This window comes from Petaurus breviceps, unplaced genomic scaffold, assembly GCF_028583685.1.
Source record: "Petaurus breviceps papuanus isolate PSGF00001 unplaced genomic scaffold, PetGlider_PUasm1.0 90784, whole genome shotgun sequence".
In the NCBI taxonomy this organism is placed as follows: Eukaryota; Metazoa; Chordata; class Mammalia; order Diprotodontia; family Petauridae; genus Petaurus; species Petaurus breviceps.
In genome coordinates this window covers 3,358,633-3,386,219 of record NW_027187345.1, presented here as the reverse complement: position 1 = coordinate 3,386,219, position 27,587 = coordinate 3,358,633, and the positions used below count along the sequence as shown (strand labels likewise).

General features: G+C 36.9%; 1 protein-coding gene across 2 annotated transcripts in view; it reads right to left on the bottom strand.

The window, feature by feature from the left end:
• IPCEF1 (interaction protein for cytohesin exchange factors 1) overlaps positions 1-27,587 on the bottom strand; it is a 223,400-nt gene that overhangs the window by 113,383 nt on the left and 82,430 nt on the right. For both annotated transcript variants that reach the window (XM_069069630.1, XM_069069629.1), the window contains exons 3-4: positions 25,598-25,676; positions 19,953-20,005 (exon numbers count right to left, since the gene is read on the bottom strand). In XM_069069630.1, coding sequence (XP_068925731.1) covers positions 19,953-19,976 — 24 coding nt within the window. In that variant the 5' untranslated portion in view covers positions 19,977-20,005; positions 25,598-25,676. The remainder of the gene's footprint in view (positions 1-19,952; positions 20,006-25,597; positions 25,677-27,587) is intronic.

Here is a 27,587-nt window from a genome sequence, read left to right as displayed (position 1 = left end):
ACTGAGGGAGCTCCTAAGGAAAAAATCTACTCTTTCTCCAACTTTCCCTCCCAGTAACTCTTTCTACAGATAGGATGATACAATCTGCTAGGTCATTACATAAACATTTCCAGTAACCTAAATGTTTTCTTAACCACAAATTGACCAAGGGTTAACTAGAACTTGAAAGAAATGTAAATTTAGACAGAGAGCCCAAATTCTGTCTAAATATTACAAATTTTACTTGTTCATCCTTTATTTTTTTTAAGAGGATCAATGACATCACAAGTGATGTCTTGATTTGAATTGAATTATGATTTAAGTGAGGCAGAATTTGGATGAAGTTATCAGCCTAACTCTCTTCCTGAGTCATTGAAGACCAATGGCAAGAACCAAGTCAAGATGACTGGCAATGGCCCAGGATGCAGTGGATGACTTGGGCATCTTAGATGCTTGGCCAGGCTTTAAGCACCCTACAGCGCCTGCTCTAGTTACGTTCATAGTCATTGGAACAAATTGTTCTCATCTGCCCAGGCCACTGGGGTGACATCTTCACATGCTTATGGTAGATATCCCACTAATTCACTGACAAGTGTGAGACCTGTTGGTCATTATCAACCTGGTTTAGTCCATCTGCCCATATGGTTTATCATGACCTCTATACATGCTACCAGTTCTTGGAGCCACAGGTGAGAGTTGGGTGAGAGTTGTGGTGTATGCTACACCACAAGTGGGTAGCCCTAGAAAGGGCTCAGCAAGCCCTCACACCAGAGGGGTTAGTCTTCCCTGAGCACCCCAGACAGCCCTCAATTTTACTAACTAGTGGCTCCAAGTGATGATGATTGAACTCAAAACTTTTCATCTAAAATAAACTCCCTAAAACTACAGAAGAGAGAACCATATGAACCTTGAAGGTCATTATATTGTGCCAGGTTTAAAACAAGTTAATTATTATAATTAGGTGTTAAATATACAAAATAAATACAAAATAGCAGGAATGGGAGCACATTATCGATTAGAGCAATTGGAAAAGGTATCTTGGAAGAGGTGGCTGTTGGACTAAGCTTTGAAAAAAAACTAGGTGGGGGCAGCTAGGTGGTACAGTGAATAGAGCACCAGCCCTGGAGTCGGGAGGACCTGAGTTCAAATCTGGCCTCAGACACTTGACACACTAGCCATGTGACTGTGGGCAAGTCACTTAACCACAATTGCCCTCCAAAAAGAAAAAACATAGGTGTTCCAAGAGTCAGAAGTAATAAAAAGGAGATAGAAGAGCATAAATACATGAAGGCAAGAAATAAAAAGCTATTTGTGGAGAAAAACATAGTTCCTATGGAGAGAGCAACATGCAATTGGCCTGGAAAGACAGGTTGAAGCCAGACTGAAAAACTCCCACAGACAAGATTGTCTTTGATACCAGAGGCCATCCTAGGAGCCAGTGAAGTTTCTTAAATTAGGAAAGGACAAAGTCAAATGTGTTTTAGAAGTATCAGTTTGGCAAATGAGTAGGGGATAGATTGGAATGGTAAGAGAATGGAAGAAGGGAAACTAATTAAAAGGTTATTACAATAGTCCCTGGGAGAGTTCATGAGGGTCTGAAACACTATGGGAGTGGAGATAAGGTAAAAGATTCAAGAGATGCTGTGTAGGTAGCATCAACAAGTTTTGGCAATGTAGGGGTATGAATGAGAGAGAAGATTTAAGGATTATTCCAGTTTACCAACTGAGTGCCTGGGAAAATGGTGATGCCAACAAAAACAGCAACAATAAAAAGTTGAGAGGAGGCAAACATGTAAAGGAAAGATAATGAGTTCTGATTTGGACACAATGTATTTATGATTCCTATGGAACATTCAAGTAAAGACATCCAACAGATAGAGAAGAAGGGCCAGAGAACATGAAGGAGATAAGGGCTAATATATAGATTTAGATGTCATCTTCACAAAGATAATAATTGAATTCCTGGGCACTAATGAAATTCCAAAGAAATAGAAAAGGAGAGCCCTTGGGTAGAGCCCTGCAGTATAACCTCTCAAAGGGGTTGGGACTTGGGAAACTTGATGATATTCATAAAAGGAAGAATTTAAAGGATTAGCGATAGAGATAAAAAGAGAACTGTGACAGATAGATCAGTACCATGGAAACTGAGAGAGGAGAATGTATCTAGAAGGAGAGGGTATTTAATAGAGTCAGAAATCACAGCAAGTCAAGAAGGTACTGAATTGTGCATACTCTTTGACCCAACAACACTGCTATTAGGCCTATACCCTAAAGTGATCAAAGAATGAGAAAAAGGACACAGTTGTACAAAATATTAATACCTGGCTTTTTTTTTTTAGTAACAAAGAACTGGAAACCGCTCATCAACTAGGAAAAGGATGAACAAATGATAGAATATATTAATGTAATCAAATATTGTTATACCATAAGAAATTACAAAAAGAGATGGTTTCAGAGAAATTTGGAATGATTTATGTGAACTGCAGAGAGAAGTGAGCAGAATAGTATATACAATAACAGTTTTTAAAAGAAAAATAATTTTGAAATACTTCAGAACTCTGACCGACCATGAATCCAGAGTACTGATGAAAAACATGCTACCTAATTCCTGATGAAGGGGTATTGAATTGGGGATGCAGAATGAGACAAACAGTTTTGGACCCAGCTCATGTCAGAATTTGTTTGATTTGACTATGAATATCTATTACAAAGGTTTGGAGGGTTTTTTTTTCAATTTTAGAGGTAAGTTGAAGGGAGAGGAAAAATGCAATAGAGTATTTCCCATATATTCCCTCCAAAAAAAAAAGAAAAGGAGAAAACCAGAAATAATCACCATAAGGACAGTTTTCAAAGTTTTGTATTGGATTTCTCATATACTTTAAAAGAAAAGCAAGTTCTACAATTCTACAATGTGTACGAAAATGTTCTGCTTATTCAGCATCTTGAAAGTTCAGAATAAAAATAAAATTAAATGTAAAAATGAAAAAAAAAATCAAGAAGGATAAGGACTGATAAGATAGCAACAATTAGATCAGCTATGCAGTCATCTGGGCACCCTTTATAAAGGTATAATAAAGCAACACAAAGACTTTTACAAGGTATATTTTACTGGAGACTACATTTTTAAAATATATTATTACTTGAAAGATGCAAAGAATATAGGCTCTCACTATGCTAATTGTTGTCTATTATTATAAAGAACATTCACTTGGGTCCAGCAAAATACCTTCATAAAGTATCATTTCCAGCAAGGTGTCTTCCATGCATATGACAAAATTATACAAGATTCCATGAAAAATGCAATAGAGATAACCTTGTCTGACACTCTCTGGACATTATATCAATTGTTTACTAAATATATGTGATCGCTAAAGGAATGTCATTGATGTGGAGGAAAAATAATGTACAGTCCAAGTTGAAGAAGGTTTTGTTATAGATGGCAAAATCCTCCAGATAATTCCTTCTCAAGATGACATTATGCTAATTATAGCAATCCTCAAAAAAATTCAGAACTTTCTAAATGAAATCCATAACTGTTTAACATGTTTGGCCCAATAATCCACATAGAAAAAAACAAGTGGATAAGGAATGCTTATACTTCAGACTATGAAAATCCATTGGGCAGATATGTATAGAATTCATCCATCAGTATACACATCTTAGACAGACACTGAAAGTGGACAGTGTGATTGGTCCATCCATAACTGATCAGGAAGAAGAAAGCCTATGAGATTGCCCTTAGAAAATTGTACAATATTTTTAACGATCTCAAATTTATCCTTGAAACAAGTGTCAATCCTTTTAATCCTAATCTTCCCGTAAAGTTACATGACTATAAATTGAAGAATATTATCTTCTCTGAATGAAGCAGCAGATCACTTAAAACATAATGGAGAGGCATGTGGTAAACCTAAACAAGCTGGATATATTACATACAAAGATAAGAAGTACAGATGATATCAAAGAAATGCATGAGGAAAAAAGAAAAGAAATAGTCCATGAAATTTATTTACAGTTTAAGCACTCCACTGTTATTCTTTCTATGTCAAGAAAATTCAAATAAAACCAGCACATTGGTAGCAAATTTATAGATGATATGAATGAGAGTAATACTGGAGGATTGGGCCTGGATGGGTTTGGTCATCGTTGAAGGCTACAATGATGAGATCACAGATTCATTTGAGCATTGTGTATTTGAGCCTAGCGCTGTGCTTTGTACATAGTTGGCACTTGAAAAATATTTGTAGAACCAATAAACTGAATGCAGTTCCAGAATACTAAAGGATTTCCTCAATTAGATTCACAGATACTTGAAACTGATTGAACTATTAATCTACTCAAGAAATAAGACCAAGTAGAGGAAAAATGTATACTAACCATGTTGTGACCAGGCCATTGAATGGTCATTCCATTGAATTAGTCCATAGTAATAATAGCTAGCATTTATACAGCACTTTAGAGTTTACAAAGTATTATACATACTGTGTTTCCCCGATAATAAGACACTGTCTTATTTTTTTTTTTTGGAAAGAAAAACACCAGAGGGCTTATTTTCAGGGGAGGGCTTATGTTGTCCAGCCTCAGCTCTCCTCCATGGCACTGCTCTCAATGGCACCAGCAAGCAAATCACTGGGGAAGAACAGGATGACGCGCTCACTGCTGCAGCTCTGATTGGATGCAGCTCGGAGCGCGGCGTGCGTTTCACAGGGGGGAGGGGACGGTGCATACAGAGGGTACTGTAATGTAGCATGTAGCGCAGGGGATCACCTTCACTACAGTAGCAATCTCAATAGGGCTTATTTTCGGGGGAGGGCTTATTTTAGAGGAATCTTACACAGTAAGGGGAGGGCTTATTTTCAGGATAGGTCTTATTATCGGGGAAACACGGTATGTTAATCTATTCAATCCTCACCATTTTGTGTGGTAGATACTATTATTATCCATATTTTAAAGAGAAGAAACCAAAGCTAAAAGAGGCAAAGTACCTTGCCCCAGAGTTATACAGCTAACTATTTGAGGTAGAATTTGAACTCAGGGTGGCAGAGTGGAGAGAGTGCAGAGCCTGGAGTCAGGAAGACTCATCTTCCTGTGTCCAAATCTAGCCTCAGATATTAACTAGCTCTGTGATCCTGGGCAAGTCATTTAACCCTGTTAATCTCAGTTCCTCATCTGTAAAATGAGGTGGAGAAGGAAATGACAAACCTTTCCAGTATCTGCCAAGAAAACCCCAAATGAGGTCACAAAGTCAGACACAACAATGAATTGAACTTCCTGACTCCAAGTTCAATGTTCTTACATTATTAACTGCTCAGCCATTTTTCTCAAACAATGAAGATAAACCTTGAGCTGGACCTTAAAATCAATGAGGAAAAGAGAGCATACTGAATTGCAATGGGGAAATTGTATTTTTTTCATACCTAACATCTAACTAGTATAAGGAATTCTCAATGAAGAAACCCCCTCTACTAATATAGATTGGTACCTTCTCTGCATCTTACAGTTTTATAAAGTTGCCTATAAGCCACTACACCTATCTCTTTAATGACTTGATAAGGGTCACAAATCCAAAAAGTACCAGAAGTGAGACTTGAACCCAGGTGTTCTGATCAGGAATCAGGTTGGTGTTTACAGATTAATTTCTTAAATAAAATATGACATTTTATTTATTCTTTTCAGAAGCCTTAAACTTTGGTCTGTACTGGTAGTGATCTTTCTAATCCAAGATTGTATCTAATCCAAAAAATTTCTCAAACTGGTTGTAACTCCCCACAATACCCCTCCTACCATCCTTAATAGACTTCATAAGTTGAAAATCATAGAATTTCCATTTCTTTCATTTTTATATTATATTTCTAGGCAATCAGGTGGTGCAGTAGACATAGTATTATACTTGAAGTCAGGAATATCTGAGTTTCAATCCTATTTCAGACACTTACTAGCTGTGTGACCCATTATAAGTCACTAAACCTCATTGAGTCTCATTTTCCTGATCTATAAAATGGCAATAACAATAACATCAGGGTTATTGTGAGATATATATGAGATAACATATGTAAAGTGCTTTGAAAACCTTGGAATAGTACTATATAAATGTTAGCTATACTTCAAGGACCTTAAAGCTGAATTTGTTCAGATGGAAAACAAAATAACTGTTTTAAGAACTTCAGTGAATGTCAGCTACATCTTACTTCTCAAAACAGGAAGTAGAACCAAGGTACTCAGTGTCAGTTTGAAGAAAGTCACACTTGTGGGTTTGTACTTGGGGAACGATAGACAGGAGATGTTGTGCAATAATGGTTTCCAAAGAGAGATCACAACTAATTGTCGGAACCTTGTCCAAATTCAAGGCTCACTCTTCTCAATGGAAACATTGCAGACAAAACAGAAAGAATTCATCCAACTACCTTAAGATTAAACTTTCCAGGGTAATTTATTTTTGTACACTAGAATTTGTTGAGAATTTGCTGAGTACAAAACACTGTGGCAATGCCAAACCTTTTATCGCAGTGGAATCATTGTTTCCTATTATTTATGTTCTTGGTTATTATGGCTGGTTGCTATTTGTTGCTTGAAAGTTTACAAGATAACCATTAAGTGACCATTAATCCATAAGGTATTTTTTAGATTCCTTCTTTGGAATCTAAAAGGTTCTTTCTTCAGGGAATGGATTGGACAGAGGTCCTTTCCTACTCTGAGTCTATGATTCTGTGAAGTTTCCAAGTTTAGTAATTGCTCAGAAATAGATGATTAAAAATACAGTGGTACCCCCTGTAAATAACTGAGGTCAAAGTACAGGAATAATGCCCACTTGAATAATTCAGGCACAAAAATGGGGCATATGTTTGTCTTGCATCTCCTAATTTATCTGACTCCACAGTCAAGTTGTGACTATACATTACTAAGACTGATTTTCACACACAGGCTATATTATCATTCTTATATCATCATCATTAACTTATAACAAAACTTTACAACTCACTAGACATATTCTGAGTCAATATAATAAGCATTCAATAGAGAGAAAAAGATTTAAGTACACAAGTTGTATCCCAATGAGATCAAATATGCATAATGATTACAAAGAAAACAAAATTAAACATAGATATTCATGTTCATTGGCTCTAAGGGTCTACCTTTAAAACAAAAATGCTGATATAGAAATTATTATTTCTTGTCTTACATGACTACACATGAATAAACTATATCTGATTGAAGGAAGAGGAAGGGGAAGGAGGGAGAGAGGTATTGAACATGAAAATCAAAACTTTTTTAGTGTTAAAAATTTGTTTTAACATGTAAGTGGGAAAGATAAAACAATATATACTATAAAATGTTAAGGAAAATTGTTATTTCCAATTAAAGGCTTTGGCAATCAAGGATAGTATTAATAATGCATTTTTTCACTCTTTAAAGTTTACAAAGTGCTTTGCAATATATTATCTCATTTGATCCTCATAACGACCCTGGGAGGTAGTTGCTATTGCTGTATTTTACCCCATAAATCATTGCACCCTGCTTTTTTTTTTATAAAATTGGTTTATAACGTTTCATCATATAATTATCACATGGTGTAATTCTGCTCATCTTGCCACTTGCAAGGGAAACAGAACAGCAATGTATTCACAGTGATATATGGATATACATCTATCTCTCACACATTGCCAGCCACCAGCCTAGAATTCTCATCCAATGCACATTGTCGGTATATATCCAAAAGCTGACTTATGTGGTTTGTTTAAAACACTGCAATACTAACGGTATTATCACCCAACCCAATGAAGAGCTGTGGGCACAAGGGGATCTGAGAGCAGGCAAAGCTACCATGAGTAAGCCCTGTAATATGGAAAGTCTTGCATTATCCCACACTAGCTAAACTGTACAGTGTCATTTTTAAGTAATACCATCACAATTTTTTAATTAAAAAAACCTTCACAAAGTGGTATCACCTTATTTTTTTGCAAATAAAAAAGCTGGCATAAAAGCTGTGTCAATTATGCAGTGAAATACCAGTACCCCCATTTTACAAGAGAGAACACTGATACAGAGAGCAGTTAAGTGACTTGTCTATAGTCATAATATAAAAGACAGGCTCTGAAACCAGATCTTCCTGACTCTCAGTTCAACAACTCATCTATTCTAAATAAAGAAAGAAGGTTTGTACAGCAGCATTTACCTTTCTTCATTTCATAAACACTTTATTACGAAATGACACTCTGTGTCTAATCAAAGGAAAATGATATGTGACATATAGATTATATTATCTGGCTCGAAATAGTTTAGATGCTGTATTTCCTGACTTTTGAGATATGATTTCCTGAAGATGTGTCCTAAACGCTTCAGGGGAATGTGAAATCACTGCACTAACTTTATTTTTATGTATTTCCTTTCTGGTTCTGTCATGTACCATTAAGTACTCTGCAGTCTAAGTTCTGCCTTTTTTGCTAACTTAGCAGTAAGGCTAAGAACTGTTATCACATACTTTAACTTGTCATGAAAGTGTAAACATCTCCCAAAGGAAGAAAAGTAAAATGGAAAAGATAAGTCACTTACCAACAGCCTACACCTTTACCCACTTTCACTTAAGCAACAACTTCTTTTAAAATGGCATTTAAAAGTTGCTTCACTTCCCTGTCAGTCAGTCAGTCAACTATCATTTAAGCATATACTATATACCAAATATCATGCTAAGTATTGAGAATATAAAGACTGGCAGGAGGGGTGGGGGATGGGGTGTGAAGGAAGGGATACTACTGGAGGACAAGCAGATAATCTGTCTTACATTTTTCTTGTTTCCCTCTAGGTACCTACCAGTAGCAAGGGAGTCACCATCAGCAGTATGAGAATTCAGTAATGTCTGCCTGTGCTTTGGTGTTTCAGGGCTTTACATCCTTGGTCTGCTGCCAAGAGACCTTCTTCCTGTGTCTAACAAGCAGAGGGGAAAAGGAAGAGAGGACAGCAGGATTTGGATAGTATCCTTCAGCATTCCTCTATCCCGCGTCAATGATTGGCTGAACTGTCAGAAAGAATCACATTCACTTGTTGGATATAACCACCAATTTAAACTGTCTCTGGCTAGCCCAATGGCAGTTGACAATTCAGTCAGCCAGGGACATTGCAGGAAAGAAAGGGTATGTTGTCATCCCCTTACAGATTTATGAGCCTCTTTAAAATGCATATAGGGCCATATTCCTGAAACATCCCTGCATACACAAGCTTGCTCTCACTCCAGGTCATCAAAAAGGGGAATGGGGGTTGGGGGAAAGGGAGAGAAATTACCTACCAAAGAGAGAAAAAACTTCACCAAGGGCCTGATTTAAAGGCATGATGCTTTCCTTCCTGCTATACCAATATATGTGTATACTTTCTTTGCTCCTTGGGGACAACTTCTATTTTCACTATTGTCTTTATATGCCTGGTGTCTAGCATCATGCCTGGAACAAAAGAAGGTTTGTTGATTGATTCACTGATTCAAAACCCTTTTTGTTGCCATAATATTGGCTATTAAAATATTTTAAAAACCCATCCTGCTTTATGAAAACTCAAATCCCACTTTTTTAAGTGAGTTTGTGTTTTCCTTTCCTTCTCTGAAATTCCAGACTTACAGAAAAGTTGAATTGGAATGCAATCTTTTTCATTTATTTTTATTTTTTATATTTTTAATTTTTTTAATTTTTTGCTTTTTGGAGGACAATTGGGTTTAAGTGACTTGCCCAAAGTCACAGGGCTAGTAAGTGTGTCAAGTGTCTGAAGCCAGATTTGATCTCATGCCCTCCTGACTCCAGGGCCGGTATTCTATTCACTGTGCCTAGTGCCCAAATGCAATCTTTTTCAATTTGTAAAAAGGATGAAAAATAGGACATCTTTTTTTTTTAATTCCCAAGTGCATTCAAAATAATAATTTAGAAACATTTGATTCACATGCAACTTTTTCAGAAATGCAAGATGCAATTACATTTAATATTATTATCACTGCTCTGTAACTTAAATACCAATGTAAGAACAGACATTATAAGCATATCATAGTGAAAAAAATGTGGAAAATGATCTGTAGCAGGAGGAAAAGGAAAAATAAACAATTTTCTCACAGCACCCTGAATAAATCTCATGCTTTCCCACCTCTGTGTTTTTACTCATGCTATTACCCTCACCAAAAATGTGCTCCTCCCCCCCCCCCACCTTATACACAAAACCTTCAGTATTTAATTCAAGGCTCTGTGAAGCTTTCCCTGATCACTTTAACCCAAGTCACTGATTTAATTAAAGGAAATGGAGTAACTGAATTCCTTCCTCAAAAACAGAATTCTATTTCAGTAATTACTGTTGAACTCTAATCTAAGATGCTAAAATCCTGCAACGTTCAATATAGGCATTTCAGTGTGGCATGCCTCCATGGCAAGACTAAGTCTGGAAGGTGCTAGACCTATGGTAAGAAAATGACAGCAATGAGATTGAATAGGTTATTTTTCAAATTCCTGTTGATTCCCATGTTGTTGGTTTTTTAAGTGAGTCTGTGTTTTCCTTTCATAATTAAAGTATCCCTTTACTAATACATATCTTGGACTAAAGAATTCTAATAATAGTTTTTAGAAACAAAAGGATATAGGAAGTTGCTCATCTTTTTTTTTTAAAGCAATTGGGGTTAAGTAACTTGCTCAAGGTTACACAGCCAGTTATTTCTGGGTGTGGTGCTGAGTGTCTGAGCCTGGGATTTGATCTCCAGGTCATCCCGACACTGGAGATGGTGCTCTTACTCACTGTGCTACCTGGCTGCCCCTAAAGTTGCTCATCTTTTTTCCAGTGATATAGTTATCACAAAATCAGTATTGTTATGTTGATGGAGTAAATAGCAGTTGAAAAACATCACATATATCTGAAAATCCTTTATGAGCAATGTCAAAATAAGAACTATTGTTTTTTCCTGTGCCAAGATTTAGATCCTATGGATGAATAAATTCACTTTGAGGCAGTATGGTACAGTAGAAAGGGAATGGAACTATCAAGAGAAATGAAGTCCAATCTCAGTTCTGCCATTAACTCCCAGCATGACCTAGCACAAGAAATGTTTTTCTCTCCTAGTGGCAGTTTTTACACATCCAAAATGAGATCATTAGATGAGATCGCATTTAGGGGGAATTTCCAATTCTAACAATCCATTAAATTGTGGTTTTAGCTCTTTATCAGCGTTAGGAATATGTTGACTCTTTCAGGCCATGATGAGCCTTTTAAAAAGTCCTATTTGAGTACACCAAATGATACAATTTGTTCTGAAAGAGTTAAGAAAATCTTGAAATGAAAGGAACATCAGAGACCAACTAGCCCAAACTGTACCCAATCAAGAATTACTGCTACAATGTTAGTGACAGGTGACCATGCCAATCTATTGTTGAAGGTCTTTAATGAGGAGAAATCCATAACCTTATTTCACTTCAGGGGAGCAGTAGATAGAGTGCTGCTCCTGGAGTCAGAAAGACTCATCTTCCTGAGTTTCAGTGTGGCCTCAGACATATACCAGCTGCATGACCCTGGACAAGTCATTTAACTCTGTTTGCCTCAGTTTTCTCAGCTGTAAAATGAACTAGAGAAGGAAATAACAAATCACTGTAGTATCTTTGCTAAGAAAACCCCAAAATGGGGTCACAAAGAGTTCGACACAATTCAAACAACTCAACAAGAAATTATTTGTCCTTATGTCTAGCTTAAACATGCCTCTGTAATCAAAAGACAACTAGTTGCTCCTATTTTTCAAACCTAGAATCAAACAGAGCACATTTAACTGCTCTGTTACATGACAATTATCCAAATACTTGAGACTGCAATTGTGTGGCCCTTAAGTCTTTTCTTCTTCAGGATGGACATCCTCAGTCTTTTTTAAATTTGTTTTTATATGACATGTTCTACAATACTCTTACCATTTTGGTCACCCTATACTTCATGTGATACAAATTGAATTCATTCATAATGAAATAAAAAAGGGTTTATTACTTTTTATTATTATTTAACATGTATTACTTGTTATTATTCCTTCAGAATTAAAAAGTATGTAAGCACTTACTATATACTATATGCTATGCTAATTTAGGCTCTAGGAAATACTGGGGATACAAGTTCAAACTGAGACAGTCCTTGGTCCCAAGGAGCTTATATCCTAATAGGGGAGACAATACATACAGGGAAGTGGAGCTAGAGAGACATTTATTTCATCAAGAGAATCATATGGTAAGTTCATCAACAACTCAGTCAATTGACAATACTCTTTCCTGAAATAATGATAAAACTGATTTGATTACCATGACCAAGCCAAGAGGTAAAAAGGTAGGGAGCAAGAAGGAGTGGAATATGTGTGTACCAACATGGCCTAGGGAAGTGGTCAAACAGGATGTTAGGTATGGTCTGGTAGCCAGCTACATATGGCTAAGTTTAGAGTTTCTCTGTCCCAAAGCAAGATTGTTTACTCCTAGATGGCAGAGTAGAAACAAGACCTCCTCATGGCTCCACCTTCCACCTTCCCCAATTCATGTAAAAGGAGACTCTGAACAAACTTTGGAGCTACAGAAACCACAAAATGACACAGAGAAGCTAACCTCCCGCTGAGAACAGCCCTGCAGGCCAGCAGAAAGTGGAAATCTCAGTGCTCTGGGAGCCAAGACCAGCTCCACACCAAGGTTTTAGCCCCAGGGTGGGCCTGACCAACCACCGGCTGGAGGGACTCCAGATCACCAGCAGCTGTGACCATTTCCAGATTTATCAACACATAGATGTAAAGGACAAAGTGAGAGATCAGTGCAGTGTGGACTTTGGGACCCAGCAGTTGGGGGTGCATTGGCTTTTGCCCCAGGGAGAGAAGCCTCTGAGGGCTGTGGCACAATCACCCTCAGGTGGAAGCTTCAGCTCCTGGCCTGCAGAGTGTAGGGGGACCAAGCAACCAGTCTGAGAGGTAATCTCTCTTGTTAACCTGCTTGGATCTGGATTGCAGTCTCAGGTGGAGCTCCTGGGGTGTGTGTCCAGCTTGCCAGAGCATGTGGAGGCTTCAGCAAGGGCACCCAACTAATAACTCTGGCAGCTGAGAAAACCCCAGCATTTGGTATGAAGCTCCCCTGTCTGGTAGCAGAGTTCTACTGTGGCAAAAAGCCCAAAAGTCAAGTAATTGAGTAGCAACATGACCAGGCAAAGGAAACAAAGCAAACAGAAGAATCCAACATTAGACTCCTATTTTGAGGACAAAAAAGGATCAAAGTATGGAACAAGAGGAAGACAGTGAAGTCAGAACTCCTGCACCAAAAGCTTCAAAGGAAAATACAAGCTGGTTACAGGCCATAGAGGGCCTTAAATAGCAGATAAGAGAAGTGGAGGAAAAATGGGGAAGAGAAATGAAAACAATACAAAAAAATTACAAAATGAGAGTCAACAGCCTGACTGAGGAAAATAACACTTAAAAAACAGACTAACTCAAATGGCAAAAGAGGCTCAAAAAGGCAATGAGGAGAAGAATGCCTTAAAAAGCTGAATTTGTCAGGTGGAAAAAGAATCTCAAAAGCTCACTGAGAAGAATCATTCCTTCAGAATTAGATTGGAGCAAATGGAAACTAATGATTTTATGAGAAATCAAGATGCTGTTAAGCAGATCCAAACAAATGAAAGAATAGAAGGCAATGTGAAATATCTCATGGGAAAAACCACTGACCTGGAAAATAGATCCAGGAGAGATAATTTTTAAATTATTGGACCACCTGAAAGCCATGATCAAAGAAAGAACCTAGAAATCATCCTCCAAGAAATTCTGAAGGAAAACTGCCCTGATGTTTTAGAACCAGAGGGCAAAATAGAGGTTGAAAGAATCCACCGATCACCTCCTGAAAAAGATCCCAAAAAGAAAACTCCTAGGAATATTATAGCCAAGTTCCGGAATTACCAGATCAAGGAGAGAATATTAAGAGCAGCCAGGAAAAAAACAATTTGAATATTGTGAAAACAAAATCAAGATAACACAGGATCTGTCAGCTTCTACACTGAGGGATCAAAGGTCCTGGAATATGATATTCTGGAGGGCAGAGGAGCTGGGATGGAAAGCAAGAATCACATACCCAGAAAACCTGAGTATCATGTTTCAGGTGAAAAAATGGTCATTCAGTGGAATAGACGATTTTCAATCATTCTTGATGAAAAAACCAGAGTTGCATAGAAAATTTTACATTCAGATACAAGAAGCAAGAGAAGCCTGAGAAGGTAAACAGAGAAAATATATCATAAGGAAGTTATCAAAATTGAACTATTAACATTCCTACATGGAAAAATGATAATTGTAACTGATGAAACTTTTCTCAGTATGAAAATAGTTGAAGGGAATAGAAATATATATTTCTATACTGGAGAGTATATGGGCATATGAATACATATGTGAATGTGTGTATAAATGTTTACAGGTATAAATAGATAGAGGGCACAGAACCAATTTAATAGGAAGGGATGGATGAGGGTGAAATTAAGAGGTGAGAGAGGAATATAATGAGAGGAGATAGGGAGAGACAGAATGGGGTAAACTCTCTCATAGAAGAGGCAAGGGAAAATGGTTACAATGGAGGGGAATAATAGGAAGGCAAAAGGTAATGGGTCAACCTTATTCTCATTGAATTTGGCTTGGGGAGGGAATGAAATACACATTAAATAGCGTATCTCACCCTACAGGAGAGTAGTGGAGAAGGGGATGAGAGGGGGGATGATGGAAGGGAGGATAGGCTGGGGGGTAGGGAAGTTGGAAGCACCCACTTTTGAAAAGGTATGGGATCAAAATAGAGAATAGAACAAGTGGAAGGTGGGATAGGAGGGAGGGAAATATAGTCAGTCTTTTACAATATATCTACTATGTTAATGTTTTGCATTAGCTACACATGTACAACCTATACTGAACTACTTATCTTCCCAGTAAGGGTGGGTGACAAGGGAGGAAGGGAATAAATCTGGAATTCAAAGTTTTAAAATCAAATGTTTAAAAATATGTATATATACTATTATTAATGCTATTTTGCATGTAATTGGGAAATAAGATATACAGGCACTGGGGCATAGAGATCCACCATGCCCAACTGGAAAAGTCAAAGGGGGTATGGGAGAAGATATGGGAGAGAGCAGATTGGAGGAGGGGATATCCTGTGGGACTGCTATTTTGTGGCAGTGGGTGGGGGAAAAACGGGAAGAAAATTTGTAACTCAAAATCTGGCAGAAATAAATGACGTATATCAGAAGTTAATAAAGCATTTGAAAAATGAAAAAAAAAAAGATTGTTTACTCCTAGGGCGAGAGTTCAACACTTTCATGGATTGATATCCACAGTAACTAGGACATGTCTAAAGTCCACAAGTAGGACTGTTAGTGCAAAATACAGAGAGCTCTGGTCCAGGTAGAGAGATTTGGGACAGTGGCAACATGGCAATTGGCAAGATAACCCAGGTCTATGGCTAAATGAAATGTTCTCCTTAAAATATACTGTCATATTTGAACAAATTACTCAGATAGTAGTCTGACCAGAGAAGAATGCAATGGAAGTATTACCTCTCTTCTTCTAGGCACTATTATGTTTTGTTTAATGTAAGCTATTGCATTAACTTTTTTGCCTACCAAATCATACTGTTGACTCATAATAACCACCAACACCTCATGATCTTTAAAAGCACCTGGTTCTTTATCAGAGATACTTGTTACAAAATTTCCGCCCCCCCCCCCAGTTTTCTGCTTTCCTTTTAATTTTGGTTACATTGGTTTTGTTTTTACAAAATTGTTTTCATTTTATATAATAAAAATTATTCATTTTACATTTTATAAGGCCCTCCAAATTTTCTTGGTCCTAAATTCTTCCCATAGCCATAGATCTGACAAATAAACTATTCCTTGTTCTCCTAATTTGTTTGTGGTACCACCCTTTACACATAAATCATGTACCCATTTTGACCTTATCTTGGTATATGGAATAAGATGCTAGTCTATACCTAGTTTCTGCCACTCTTTTCTAGTTTTCCCAGCAGTTTTTGTCAAATAATGAGTTTTTTTCCCAAAAGCTCGGCTCTTTGGATTTATCATATACTAGATTACTGTGGTCATTTGCTATAATGTAATATTACCTGATCTACTCCACTGATTCACCACTCTATTTCTTATCCAATACCAGATTATTTTGATAATTACCATTTTATAATACAGTTTGAGATCTGGTACAGCTAGACTACCTTCCTTTCCTTTTTTTTTCCATTGATTCCCTTGATATCCTGGACCTTTTGTTCTTCCAGATGAATTTTGTTACTACTTTTTATTGTTTGAATACAGACTGAAGCTATTTTTGACTTTCTTTTTCTTTTATTCAAGTGTTCTTGTACAAAATGACTAATACGGAAATTTTTTACATGATTGCACATGTATAACCAATATCCGATTTTTTATCATCTCAGGTAGGGGTAAGGGGATGGATGGAGGGAGGGATAGAATTTGGAGCTCAAAAATTTTTTTCAAATGCTTTAAAAATATGTTATAATATATAATTGGGGGAAAATTATATATATATATATATATATTTTAAAAGCACCTGATTCCACATATAGTTTTTGTCTTTTAAAGACTCTGCAGACTACTTTGATGAAGAAAACAAAGCAGATAAAATGTTAAATTTGTATTCAAACCAAAAATAATTTGACTCCATGATCCCAACTGCACAGTTTTATATGTATAGAATCAGGGCTCCTGAGTAGTTTCATTAGTGTTGTTAACCATGCCAAATTAAATTAACAAGACAGGATCATGAGAAATAAAATTCTAGGTATGATCAGTCTACTAAAATCAAAAGCTCTGTTAACCAGAACACAGATCTGATTCCTGAACTGTATGGAGGACAGAAAATAGTGAAAAATTACAAAAACCTTGCAAATTATTTCTTTAAAAAACTAGAATAGATTAATTGCTAGAGGGCAAAGAGAAGAAATGCAGGAGAACATAAATTAGTATAGCACAAACAACAGCTACTGAGGGAAATGGCAACAGAAGTCAGAGTTAGGATGATTTGTTCTGGCCTAGAACACTCATAAGATGAAAAGTGATAGCTCTCTGCTCTACAAGAGTGAGAAACTGATGAACAGGTAATATATTTGCTCAGTGGGAAAAGAAAGTAGATCATGTGTCACAATGGTAAGATACCTGCAATAGGAGTCAAAAATCCCAGGATCTAGTCCCACCCAACGATGATGATGATGATGATGATGATGATGATGATGATGATGATGATGATGATGATGATGATGATGAAAGAAGAAGAAGGAAGAAGAAGAAAGAAGGAAGAAGAAAGAAGGAGGAAGAAGAAGGAAGAAGAAGAAGAAGAAGAAGAAGAAGAAGAAGAAGAAGAAGAAGAAGAAGAAGAAGAAGAAGAAGAAAAAGAAGAAAAAGAAAAAGAAGAAGAAGAAGAAATGGAGCCAAAACTGGAAATCATTCACTTGTAATGAGTTAGCCATGCAGAATAGCTTCATTTTGTTTTCATGGTACTTTACAAATCCTATGTCATTTTGTCCTTGCCACAACCCTGAGAGACAGGTACCACCATTATTCTTATATTAAAGGTGAAGAAACTATGGGAGATAGAAGCTGAGTTTACCAGGATTACATAGTTAGTAAATTGCACTCAGATCTTCCTGACTCCAAATCCAAAGCTCTATCCCCCTTGCTGCTTCTAATAATTTTAACAATTCAGCTCTACTAATTTCCTATGTGATTTCAGTTATAGAACCTTGGAGTTGAAAACACAGTAATTTGGAAAGAATCCTAGGTTTTGAGACCTAGAACTGGAATATAGTCTCTGGAACTTATCACCTATATGACTTGGGATAAGTCACTTAAACTCTCTGACCCTCAGTTTCCTTATCTATAAAATAAGGGGTATATACTAGATGGTCTTCAATATTCCTTCCACCTCTTCATCTATGACCCTATGGTTTTAAGTCATCTAATCTTACCTCCCTCCCCAATGCATTATCCATTGGTTTTTTCCTTGCTCTCACCACATGACCAGCCCACATTCTTTTCTGGTCATATACCTCTCTTATCGCCTCCTGTATGCTGCATCTTTTGATCAGTTCTTGGGTAGTATTGTGCCATGACCCATTCACACCCACCCTGAATCTTCCCACTGAACTTGGCGTGACTCAACTTTAATTTTTCAGAGAATGAGATTCTATGACTCATACCCATTCAATATCACCATCATTTTTGCCTGTTGAGATAATTTTGAATACTGATTCTGTCATCCATTAATATAACTACATTGTTTTTGTTCTTGGGTTTTTAATGTTGGTTTTTTTTAGTTAACTCAGATTTTTTTTAATCAGAAATTTCAATAAGCATACCTTCTATATCCTCATTCAAGTTGCTGGCAAAATGTTGAATAGCAAAGTACAAATGACAAAGCATGACAAGAAAGATTTCCTCCAGTTGCAACATTAATCTATTCAATAATTAACCATCTTTGTGTATGGATATTCTACCAGCTTCAGGAAGCAATTAACTTTAACAAACACCTAGACCATATTTCTTGATACATATCTGCTACACCTTCTAAATGCCTATCACATAGTCTAGTATACAGTAAACACTTAATAAATGTTTTTGCATAACTGCCTTCTTTCCAAATTGCAAATTCCAAGATGATTGTGTCATTTCCTCCACTAAGTTTTCCACTCTTTTTCACTGACCAGTTACTTCTCAGTAGTCAGAATTAAATTCAGAGAAGCAATTTCCTTCACTGTTTTTTCTACTTTGCAAGAAATCAAATTATAAGCAAGGCAAGGAAATAATGAGATACCCTGATTTTAGCAGTGAGACTGACAGTCGATATCCAGATATTGACTTTATAATCAATATTAGTAAAGTTTTATTCCTCTCCTCAAGAGAATTGTGTGGCATGATAGAAAGATATTAGATCTGAAGTCAAAAGATCCAGGTTCAGATTCTAGTTCTGCCACTGGGATTCAGAGATGAGCCCAGAAGAAAAATCAAACCTTTACAGTAAATTAGGAAAAGTAAAAGCATCCTTTTGCATATTTATACAGCAATCTTTTAAAAGCCACAACCAAAGAAGATGAATGGCATGACCATGAGATGACCACTAAAATTAATTTCCAAGTTCCTTTCTGGTTCCAAATCTGTGATTCTCTAGTTGGTCTGGATCATCTGTAGTGTACTCCCAATGTTGTATTATTTCTGTTTTTCCCTTATTTATCCTCAATCTAATGTTGTCCACTTTGCTTCTGTGCTGCAAATTCATTCAACTTAGCATTTGTTGTTGCTGTTCAGTCATATCCCACTCTTGGTGATCCCAAGTGAGGTTTTCTTGGCAAAGGTACTGGAACAATTTGCCATTTCTCTCTCCATCACCTTAGCATATGTCTCACTTTTTCCTCCCATGTTATCAAATCTGTTCCCTCTAAGCAAAGAATAGCTTTCAGTTGTCCTGTTCTAAACATAATTTCCATCACAATTCTCTTAACCTCTTTATGCCTCAGTTTCCTCATCTGTAAAGGAAAGATACTATCAACTGTCCTATTTACCTTACATGAAAGTTGTGGGACTAAGTGAGATAATGGACATGGAAACATTTTGGAAAATGTAATTCAGTGGAAATAAAGGTACTAGTACTATTGAACTTTGTATTCACACATGACAAAGTCATCAGTAACATCAACTTTAAAACAAAGGACAATACAATACAGATATACAATATTGCCAGGTGATAATTAGATTGGTACAGAGGAGAGTCTAATCAAACACTTGGTGAATGTAAAACCTCTGAAAGTTAATGATACTATAATTTAGCTCCATTGTACTTAATGAATTGAGAAAAATAGTCATTTAAGCACATAATCAATCCAGCTATGATTTTTAAGTGTTCTACATCCATCTGACCACTAATATCTCTCTAGCTAAAGGGTTTCTAAAAACATACTTACAATATCATTGCCATCAGCAGCCATGGGTAAGGTCAAATTAGCAGAAACAAAAGCTGCAAGAAAAAAATATTTAGTTAATATGAAGTAAGATATTCATAATAGCTTACAAATATGTGGTGGGGGAAGCATCTCATATTCTGGATTGAATGCTTTTGCAAGAAAAAAATCATATAATGACTTTTATGATGGGGGAAATCTGTAGACCTGCCCAGAAGTTAAAAATGAATTGATAAAAGTGGGAGCATTTCCTTTACATGTTTGCACAATATTCTTTTAGGTCCACAGCCAAGGAATATGATCTGTAGATATGATGTTTTATTGCACTTTTCAGTGTTAAAAAGAGAAAATTCCAAGAATTCCTCTCTATGTTTGTGTTCTTCCTTCTCTCTGTGAGTAGCTGTTAGCGTGGAGTCTGGCAACTGTTGATACTGCTAAAGTAACAGAGAAAGGAAAATTGCCCTGAGGGTAAAGAAGCTTCAAGAAGTTTTCAGAAAGGTCACAATCTGCTCTGCCTCAATTCTCCCAGCCTTTAAAATGGAGAGAAAAGCCCTTTTGATCCACCTCCATTAGTTCACTGTGTGGGTTACCTAAAAAATGAATGTGTACAACATGACTTTTAACTTTGAAAGAGAAAATATGAAAGGGAAAAATAAACCTCCCATTTTCAAAGTGAAGAGCATTGGAAAATGGCGGAACATCAAGAGAGTTCTGAAACTCTGACCAGGGTATTAGCATAGTGTGACCTTCTTTTATGTAAGAAAAATAAAATTTTTCCAATGAAAATGGGAATCAATATGCTGGCATTAATATGTTTCTTTCCACTTCATTTCCAAAGCAAATTTATGCCTCAAACCATGCAGTTCAAAATTAATATTTACTTCTAATTTTATTTTCCAAAAAAGCATATTCCTTCCTTTCTCCTACTTAATTTCCACAGTATGCACAGAGTCAGAGATGTTTTTTCTATAAAGTGGGCATAGTGAATAGAGAGATGAACTTGAAGTCGGGAAAACCTAAATTCAACCACATCTCAGATGCTTATTAACTGTGTGAATTTGGGCAAGGTATTTAATCTCTGAATGTTGAGAATATAATGCAGACTACACAGACTGTTCAGTCAAGAGAGATTAGACAGAATCATGTGTATGTGTGTATGAAGCACTTTGCAAACCTTAGAATCAATCAAAATAGTGGTGGTGGTGGTGGTATAGTAGTAGTAGTAGTAGTAGCAGCAGCAGCAGCAGCAGCAGTAGTAGTAGTAGTAGTAGTAGTAGCAGCAGTACTAGTAGTAGTAACATTGAAAAGTGCAATAAAACATTGTACCCTACAGATCATATTCCTTGACTGTGGACCTAAAAGAATATTGTACACACATGTAAAGGAAATGCTTCCACTTTTATCACTTCATTTTCAACTTCTGGGCAAGTCCACATATTTCTCTGATCATAAAAGCCATTATATTATTTTTTTTTCTTGAAAAAGCAATCAATGCAGAATATAAGATGCTTCCCCCACCACAAATAGTAGTTTGTAGGAGTAGGAGTAGTTGTAGTATTTATTGGCAATGTAAGTAGAAATACACAGTCTTAAAGCTTTACTGTAGTTTTAAGTGTTATTAACTTAAAATCTGAATGTAGGTTGATGTTATAATTAAGTTTCAAGGGGAGGCCAGGTAGCACAGTGAGTAGGAGCACCAGCTCCAGTGTCGGGATGACCTGGGGATCAAATCCAGGCTCAAACACTTAGCACCCACCCAGAAACACCTGGCCGTGTAACCTTGAGCAAGTTACTTAACCCCAATTGCTTTAAAAAAAATTTTTCAAAAGGAATCTAATTTCCATCATTGTTGCCTGGATAATATACAACATCAACCAGAAGGGATATCTGCTACTTTTTTCTCCAATAATATTTTGCTATATTTTAAAATTTATGACAATTTCAATATGCAAAAATTTCACTGTGGCTAAATGTGCATGAATGTCGAGCTTTGTTTGGCATCTGAATGAGACCAAAGTTCCTTGCCCAGATCCCAAGGAATGGGTCTAGTTGCTCCTTTAGAAAACCAAGAGAGTATAAAAGAAGAGAGTATAAAACATGAAGAGGACTCCTGCTGGTGTCTAGGCTACAGCAGCAGATGGGGACTACATCACAGAAGGTGCTGCCCTGAGGATGTGGAAGAGGGGAAACAAACACTGAGCTGATGAGAGGTTGGGGGCTCCAACAGGCATTACATACACTTTTATGCATTTAAAAAAATGACCAGCTTTGGCTCCAAATCAAAGTCATCATCAAAAATAGGTCTAGGGTGGCCCAAGGACCCCTGGCTTTTATTGAAGCATGGTTTGAAGAAAATCACAACAAAAAATATCCACTTGAAGTTTGAATCAAGCTCTGTCTTCTTAATTGAATCTTTCCCCATTGATTTTGAAAATTCAACTACTCATACCTCACTTTTGAATTTTTGCCATGTCCTTAGGGGACAAAAATGAACCAGGAACACAGACAAAGGCAATGGTAAGATGATCTAAGTAGAGATTTGATGGGAGGTCAGGACAAAAGTCTATGCCTAAATTATCTCCTCAAGGCTACTTTTTTTGTTCCGTTCTTTGTTTTATTTACTTTTGTCCAATCAATACCCTTCCAAAATCCTCTATCATGAGTTCTATTTGTTTGTTGTTGTTCAATCATTTCAGCCTTATCTGGCTCTTTTGTGACTCCATTTGGGGTTTTCTCAGCAAAGATAGTGGAGCGGTTTGCCATTGCCTTCTCCAGTTCATTTTACAGATTAGGAACTGAGGCAAACAGGGGTAAGTCACTTGCCCAGGGTCACACAACTAACAAGTGTCTGAAGTCAAATTTGAACTCATGAAGATGTCTTCCCAATTCTAGGCCCAGTGCTCTATCCACTTTGCTACCTAGCTGCCCTTCCTGATGTCTGTAACTAACACATTTCATGCATATCTCTAAGATTTTCTTAAGGAAGAATTTCCTTCTCACCTCCCAGCCACATGATGCAAATTTAGGAATAAGTGTTCTCCAAACATTTGTTTTATAAGGTATTGATGCTTACCACCCAAATTTCAAGTAAACTATCTCCCCTCATTATAAATAACTCCATGGAACTCGCACTTTCTGTTATCTTAAAATTTTGTCATAATAACCACAGTCGAAAAATCACCTGCCCAATCTGCAGAATGTAGAGATGAAAACAAACCTAATTCTCACCCCCTCTGTTGTGAATCAGCAGGTGGAAACAAATGTTTTGAAGGCAATAAAGGAGGTATCACTTATAGATAACCTCAGCTGCTTGTAGCTGTTCCCACATCATTGCTTCTCCTAGGTTTCGGGCCATTCTTTGCTATTGTTTGTTTGGGCTAGCAGTTTGAGACTTTCCACCCTAGTTTTATGCCTCTGTTGCAGTTTCACCCTGAAAATTCACCAGATGCCTGTAGCCTGCTCACCCTAGACAACCATCTGCCACTACCAACTTCCCATTGATCATCCCATTGATGAGCTCCTCCCTCCCACAGCCTCCAGTTTTGGAAAGGGTTCAGGTAGACCAGTTTTCATTCCTTTCCAGTGGTGCTTTTGACTTTTCAGCCTTCAACACCATACCCCATCTGGGTCCCTCCAATCTTCTTCCCACCCTCCACATTCCCTCACCCCCCATTCTATTTTTTAGATCTTTTTGTGTATTGTCTTCCTCAATTGGACTGTACACTCCTTGAGGACAGGAACTGTCTTATTGCTTGTATTTGCATTCTCAGAGTGTCAGCACATATTAAGAATTTAATAAATGCTGGTTGCCTTACCTAGTTGAATCTCATATCACCACTCACTGAACTACAAAAAAAGGCTCTTAACTGGTTTTGCTGTCTCAAGTCTCCCCCCCTCTCCAAACCATCTACTTACTACCTAGTGATCAAGCTGATCTTCCTTAAGTGCAGAGCCAATCTCACAACTTCCTTGCCCACAGGGGCTCCTTCCTGCTACACAGGGCAAGAGCTCACATAGTAGTCAAAAGAAGTGTTACAAGGACACTTTGAAAGTCTTTCTTAAGAACTTTGGAATTGATTGTATGACATGGGAGTCCCTGGAATAGGATTGCCCAGAATGGCATGCCCTCATCAGAGAAGGTGCTATGTTCTATGAGCAAGCAGAATTTAAGTATCTCCAAAGAAATTCAAGATGTACAAATTTAGAGAATCCACCCCAAATGTTCACAAGGACTATTTGTGCCCAACCTCTCTAGAAAATCATTTAGAGTTCGAATGGGTCTGATTAGTCAGTCAGACACATTGCAACTTGACTCTAATATAGTGACACCATTTTGATCCTGTACAAGAATGAAGGACAACCTTCCTGCTACTAAGATAAAATACAAGGTCCTCCATTATGCATTTAAAGACCTTCCCAATTTTGCTCTAGACTACCTTTCCAGGCTTACTGTATGTCCTTCACCTTCTCATCTATACACACAGAAACACACACACACACATTCTAATCAAATTGACCAACTTACTATCCCCCTTACATGATATTCTATCTCCCATCTCCATGTCTTTACATGGAGTATATCTCCACTTCCTTTAAGTCTATTTAGAATCCCCTGTATCCTTCAAGGCTCAATTCATGAGGCTTCATAAGTTACACAAGGTTTGTCCAGTTGCTAGTGTTACCTCCACCAAAATTACTATGTGCAGTTTTTACATCGACTTCTCTGTGAACATGGTGTTCCTCTCCCTACTCCCCAGTGGAATACAAATTCCTTAAAGGCAAGGGCAGTATTCATATCCTCAACACCTTGTTAAGTGCCTGGCACATAGTAGACATTTGTAAATGCTTATTGAATAAATAAATGAATAAAATAGTTTTTATGAAGGTTATTTAAAAAGGGACATAGGCATAGGGAACCTAAGAGAAACTTGATGGTAAAACAAGAGAATCATTTTTTAAAAATTATCTCTCCTCTTTTCTTTCTAAATATAGTGCAAATAGTATACAACCAAGCATTTTTCTCATTGAATCTGACTTGTGTAAGGAAAAGGACCAAAAAAAAATAATTGCTTCAGAATTAGTTATTGCAAAATTCTTCTATAAACATCAACAAACAATGTTTATATGATATGGGCTGTGGGTAATAGAAATAACTCAGTTATATAGAACCACGTATACTGTTAAAAAAAAAAGTACCCAGTTCTGAAAACATTTTTAAAAAGAACAAATTAAGCTCAAATCTTTGTCAGGTTTTTTTCAGTAAAATTGTTTATTAGATTATTGGGTGGTATTCTCTGAAGAGCAATTTAATAGCTACTTCTCATTTTAGTACAAGTTTAGGTTATATGGTAGAATTACTATACAAGTCTGGAAGAATCCAGCTAACACTAGAGTAGGTGAGAGTGCCTAAAAAAGCATTGTTTCTGGGGTTGATTAATTCGAGATAAATACTCTTTTGCAAATTATCATTTGGCTAAAAGTCACTGCGACCAAAAATCTCAGTATAATTTTAAAAAAGTCCAATTTTACCTCATAACTTACTTCCCATGATACTTTATTATGTGTGTGTGTTTTTTAAATCTAATACAATGAAAGTCCTGAGGCATTCACTTTACTGGAATTTGGTTTGTAGGCAATCAGGATCCAACCTTTAAGTGATGGTACTTCTGAAGAAAATGGTCCTTCTTCACAGGAAGACTTCCTTGAGTTAATTGAGCACCATTGTTCCTGAGAAAACAGTTGAAAACCAGTTTTACAATCATATACAACAAATGTGGCCTTATCTACTTCCTCTGGGGTTTGTGGTTCTGATTTATCCTGATCATATGTTCCATGCAACATGTCAAACAAGACACATATAAAGAAATCAGAGAAAAACAGGGGGGACCTGGAGCAACTTCCCAGGAGCAAATTTTCAGGAAAAGAGAATTTTACAGATTTAAAATTACAAAAAACTACAAAAAAATCCTTGTGATAGAACATCTGGATAATGAGTTTCTGCATTTTCATTGGAACACAGGGCTTTGAAGATTGATTGAGACCATAATGGAACAGAGAAACACAACAAGAGGGTTCAATACCAGGCTTATCTAGTTTAATTAAATTTTTAAGTGTCATCTACTATAGAAAGTTGTTTCCTTTATACTTTTTTTTTTAAAGCAATTGGGGTTATGTAACTTGCCCAAGGTTGTACAGCTAGTTTGTGTGTGTGTGTGGGGGGGGGGTGTTAAGTATCTGAGGCTGGAACCGATCTCGGGTCCTCCGAACTCCAGGGCCGGCACTATTACTCACTGCGCCACCTAGCCACCCCTCTTTTATACTTTATAAAATGTGTTCTCGGGAATGGCTATTTTTGCCAAATTTGAGAACATGGTAGTCAAGGTATTCCAGTAATATTATAAACAGTGATCTTCTTTAGGGAACCACAATGATCCTGAAAATTCAGTAATTATTTCCTCTACTGAAAATCTTTGAGGGTTAAAGTCTACTGGTGTGTCTAGCTTAACTACATTTCAATTTATTCTTTGAAAAAATAAGTTAAAAATAAACATTGCTATAAGAAGGAAGCCAGAGCCACAGACTTGGCTCTAAAACGGGCTGTTATAAATAGGTTTCAAAATGGGAGACCCCAACAAAATGGAAGTATCTTGGGCTGGCTCACACTAGTCACTGGAGAAATGACAGTAAAATTTCATTTTAAAAATAAGAATACAATGAATTTAGAGAAAGATACTTTTTCTTTCACAAAACTTTATGTAGAAACATTTCTATTACCACAGCTACAATATGTAAGGGTTCCATATATGCAACCCAAGGACTTAGTTTCAAATCCTGACATCACTGCTATTAGGTAATAAATTTATATGACTTGGGTCAGATCACTTCATCTCTATGGACTTCACTTTCCTTATCTGCAAAATGGGCAGGGTAGTCTAAATGATTCATAAAGTTCCATTTCCTGCTCTTATCTAGATCCTATGAAAGGTCATCTTCTTTTAATAATGCCATTTGACAATTTATTTTAGAAAATATAGGGTGAAAATCAGTGAAGCAATAAACAAACAGAAGGAATGAAGGACAATTTGAATAGAACAAATGCGACTCAAGTTTCTAAAAGCAATAAACAAATTCCAAATGAAAATAGTACCAATAATGGGTAGTTCCTATGTCCTAGAAATACTTTCTAATTTAAATGAAATGTGGAAGATTTCATTTCTACACATTGCAACTTGGGACCTAAATAGAAACAAAGAAAACTCATCAACAATATATTCTTTAAACTTACAGCACCAATATCTGACAAGACTCCACTCAGATTCACAAATTACCCAAAGCTCATGGGAGCCATTCAGGTAAAGTGTGTTACTCTTCATCTAGAGAACTCAGAGAAAGAGGAAAGAGAAAGCTCTAGTCATTCTTAGAGCAGAACTACCTTAGATCAACAAGCACATGACACATGTGGCAATAAGTGGAGTTACAGACCTGGCATCCGGATGTGTCAGTCTGTAGGCAAAAGTAGAACGTCACTGTTGTGTTGTAGTTGAAAGCGGCAGCAATACAGAAGAGGGACAGAGGGAAGCAGAGAGAGGGGGTAGGGAGGGAAGGAGAGAGAGAGAGAGAGAGAGAGAGAGAGAGAGA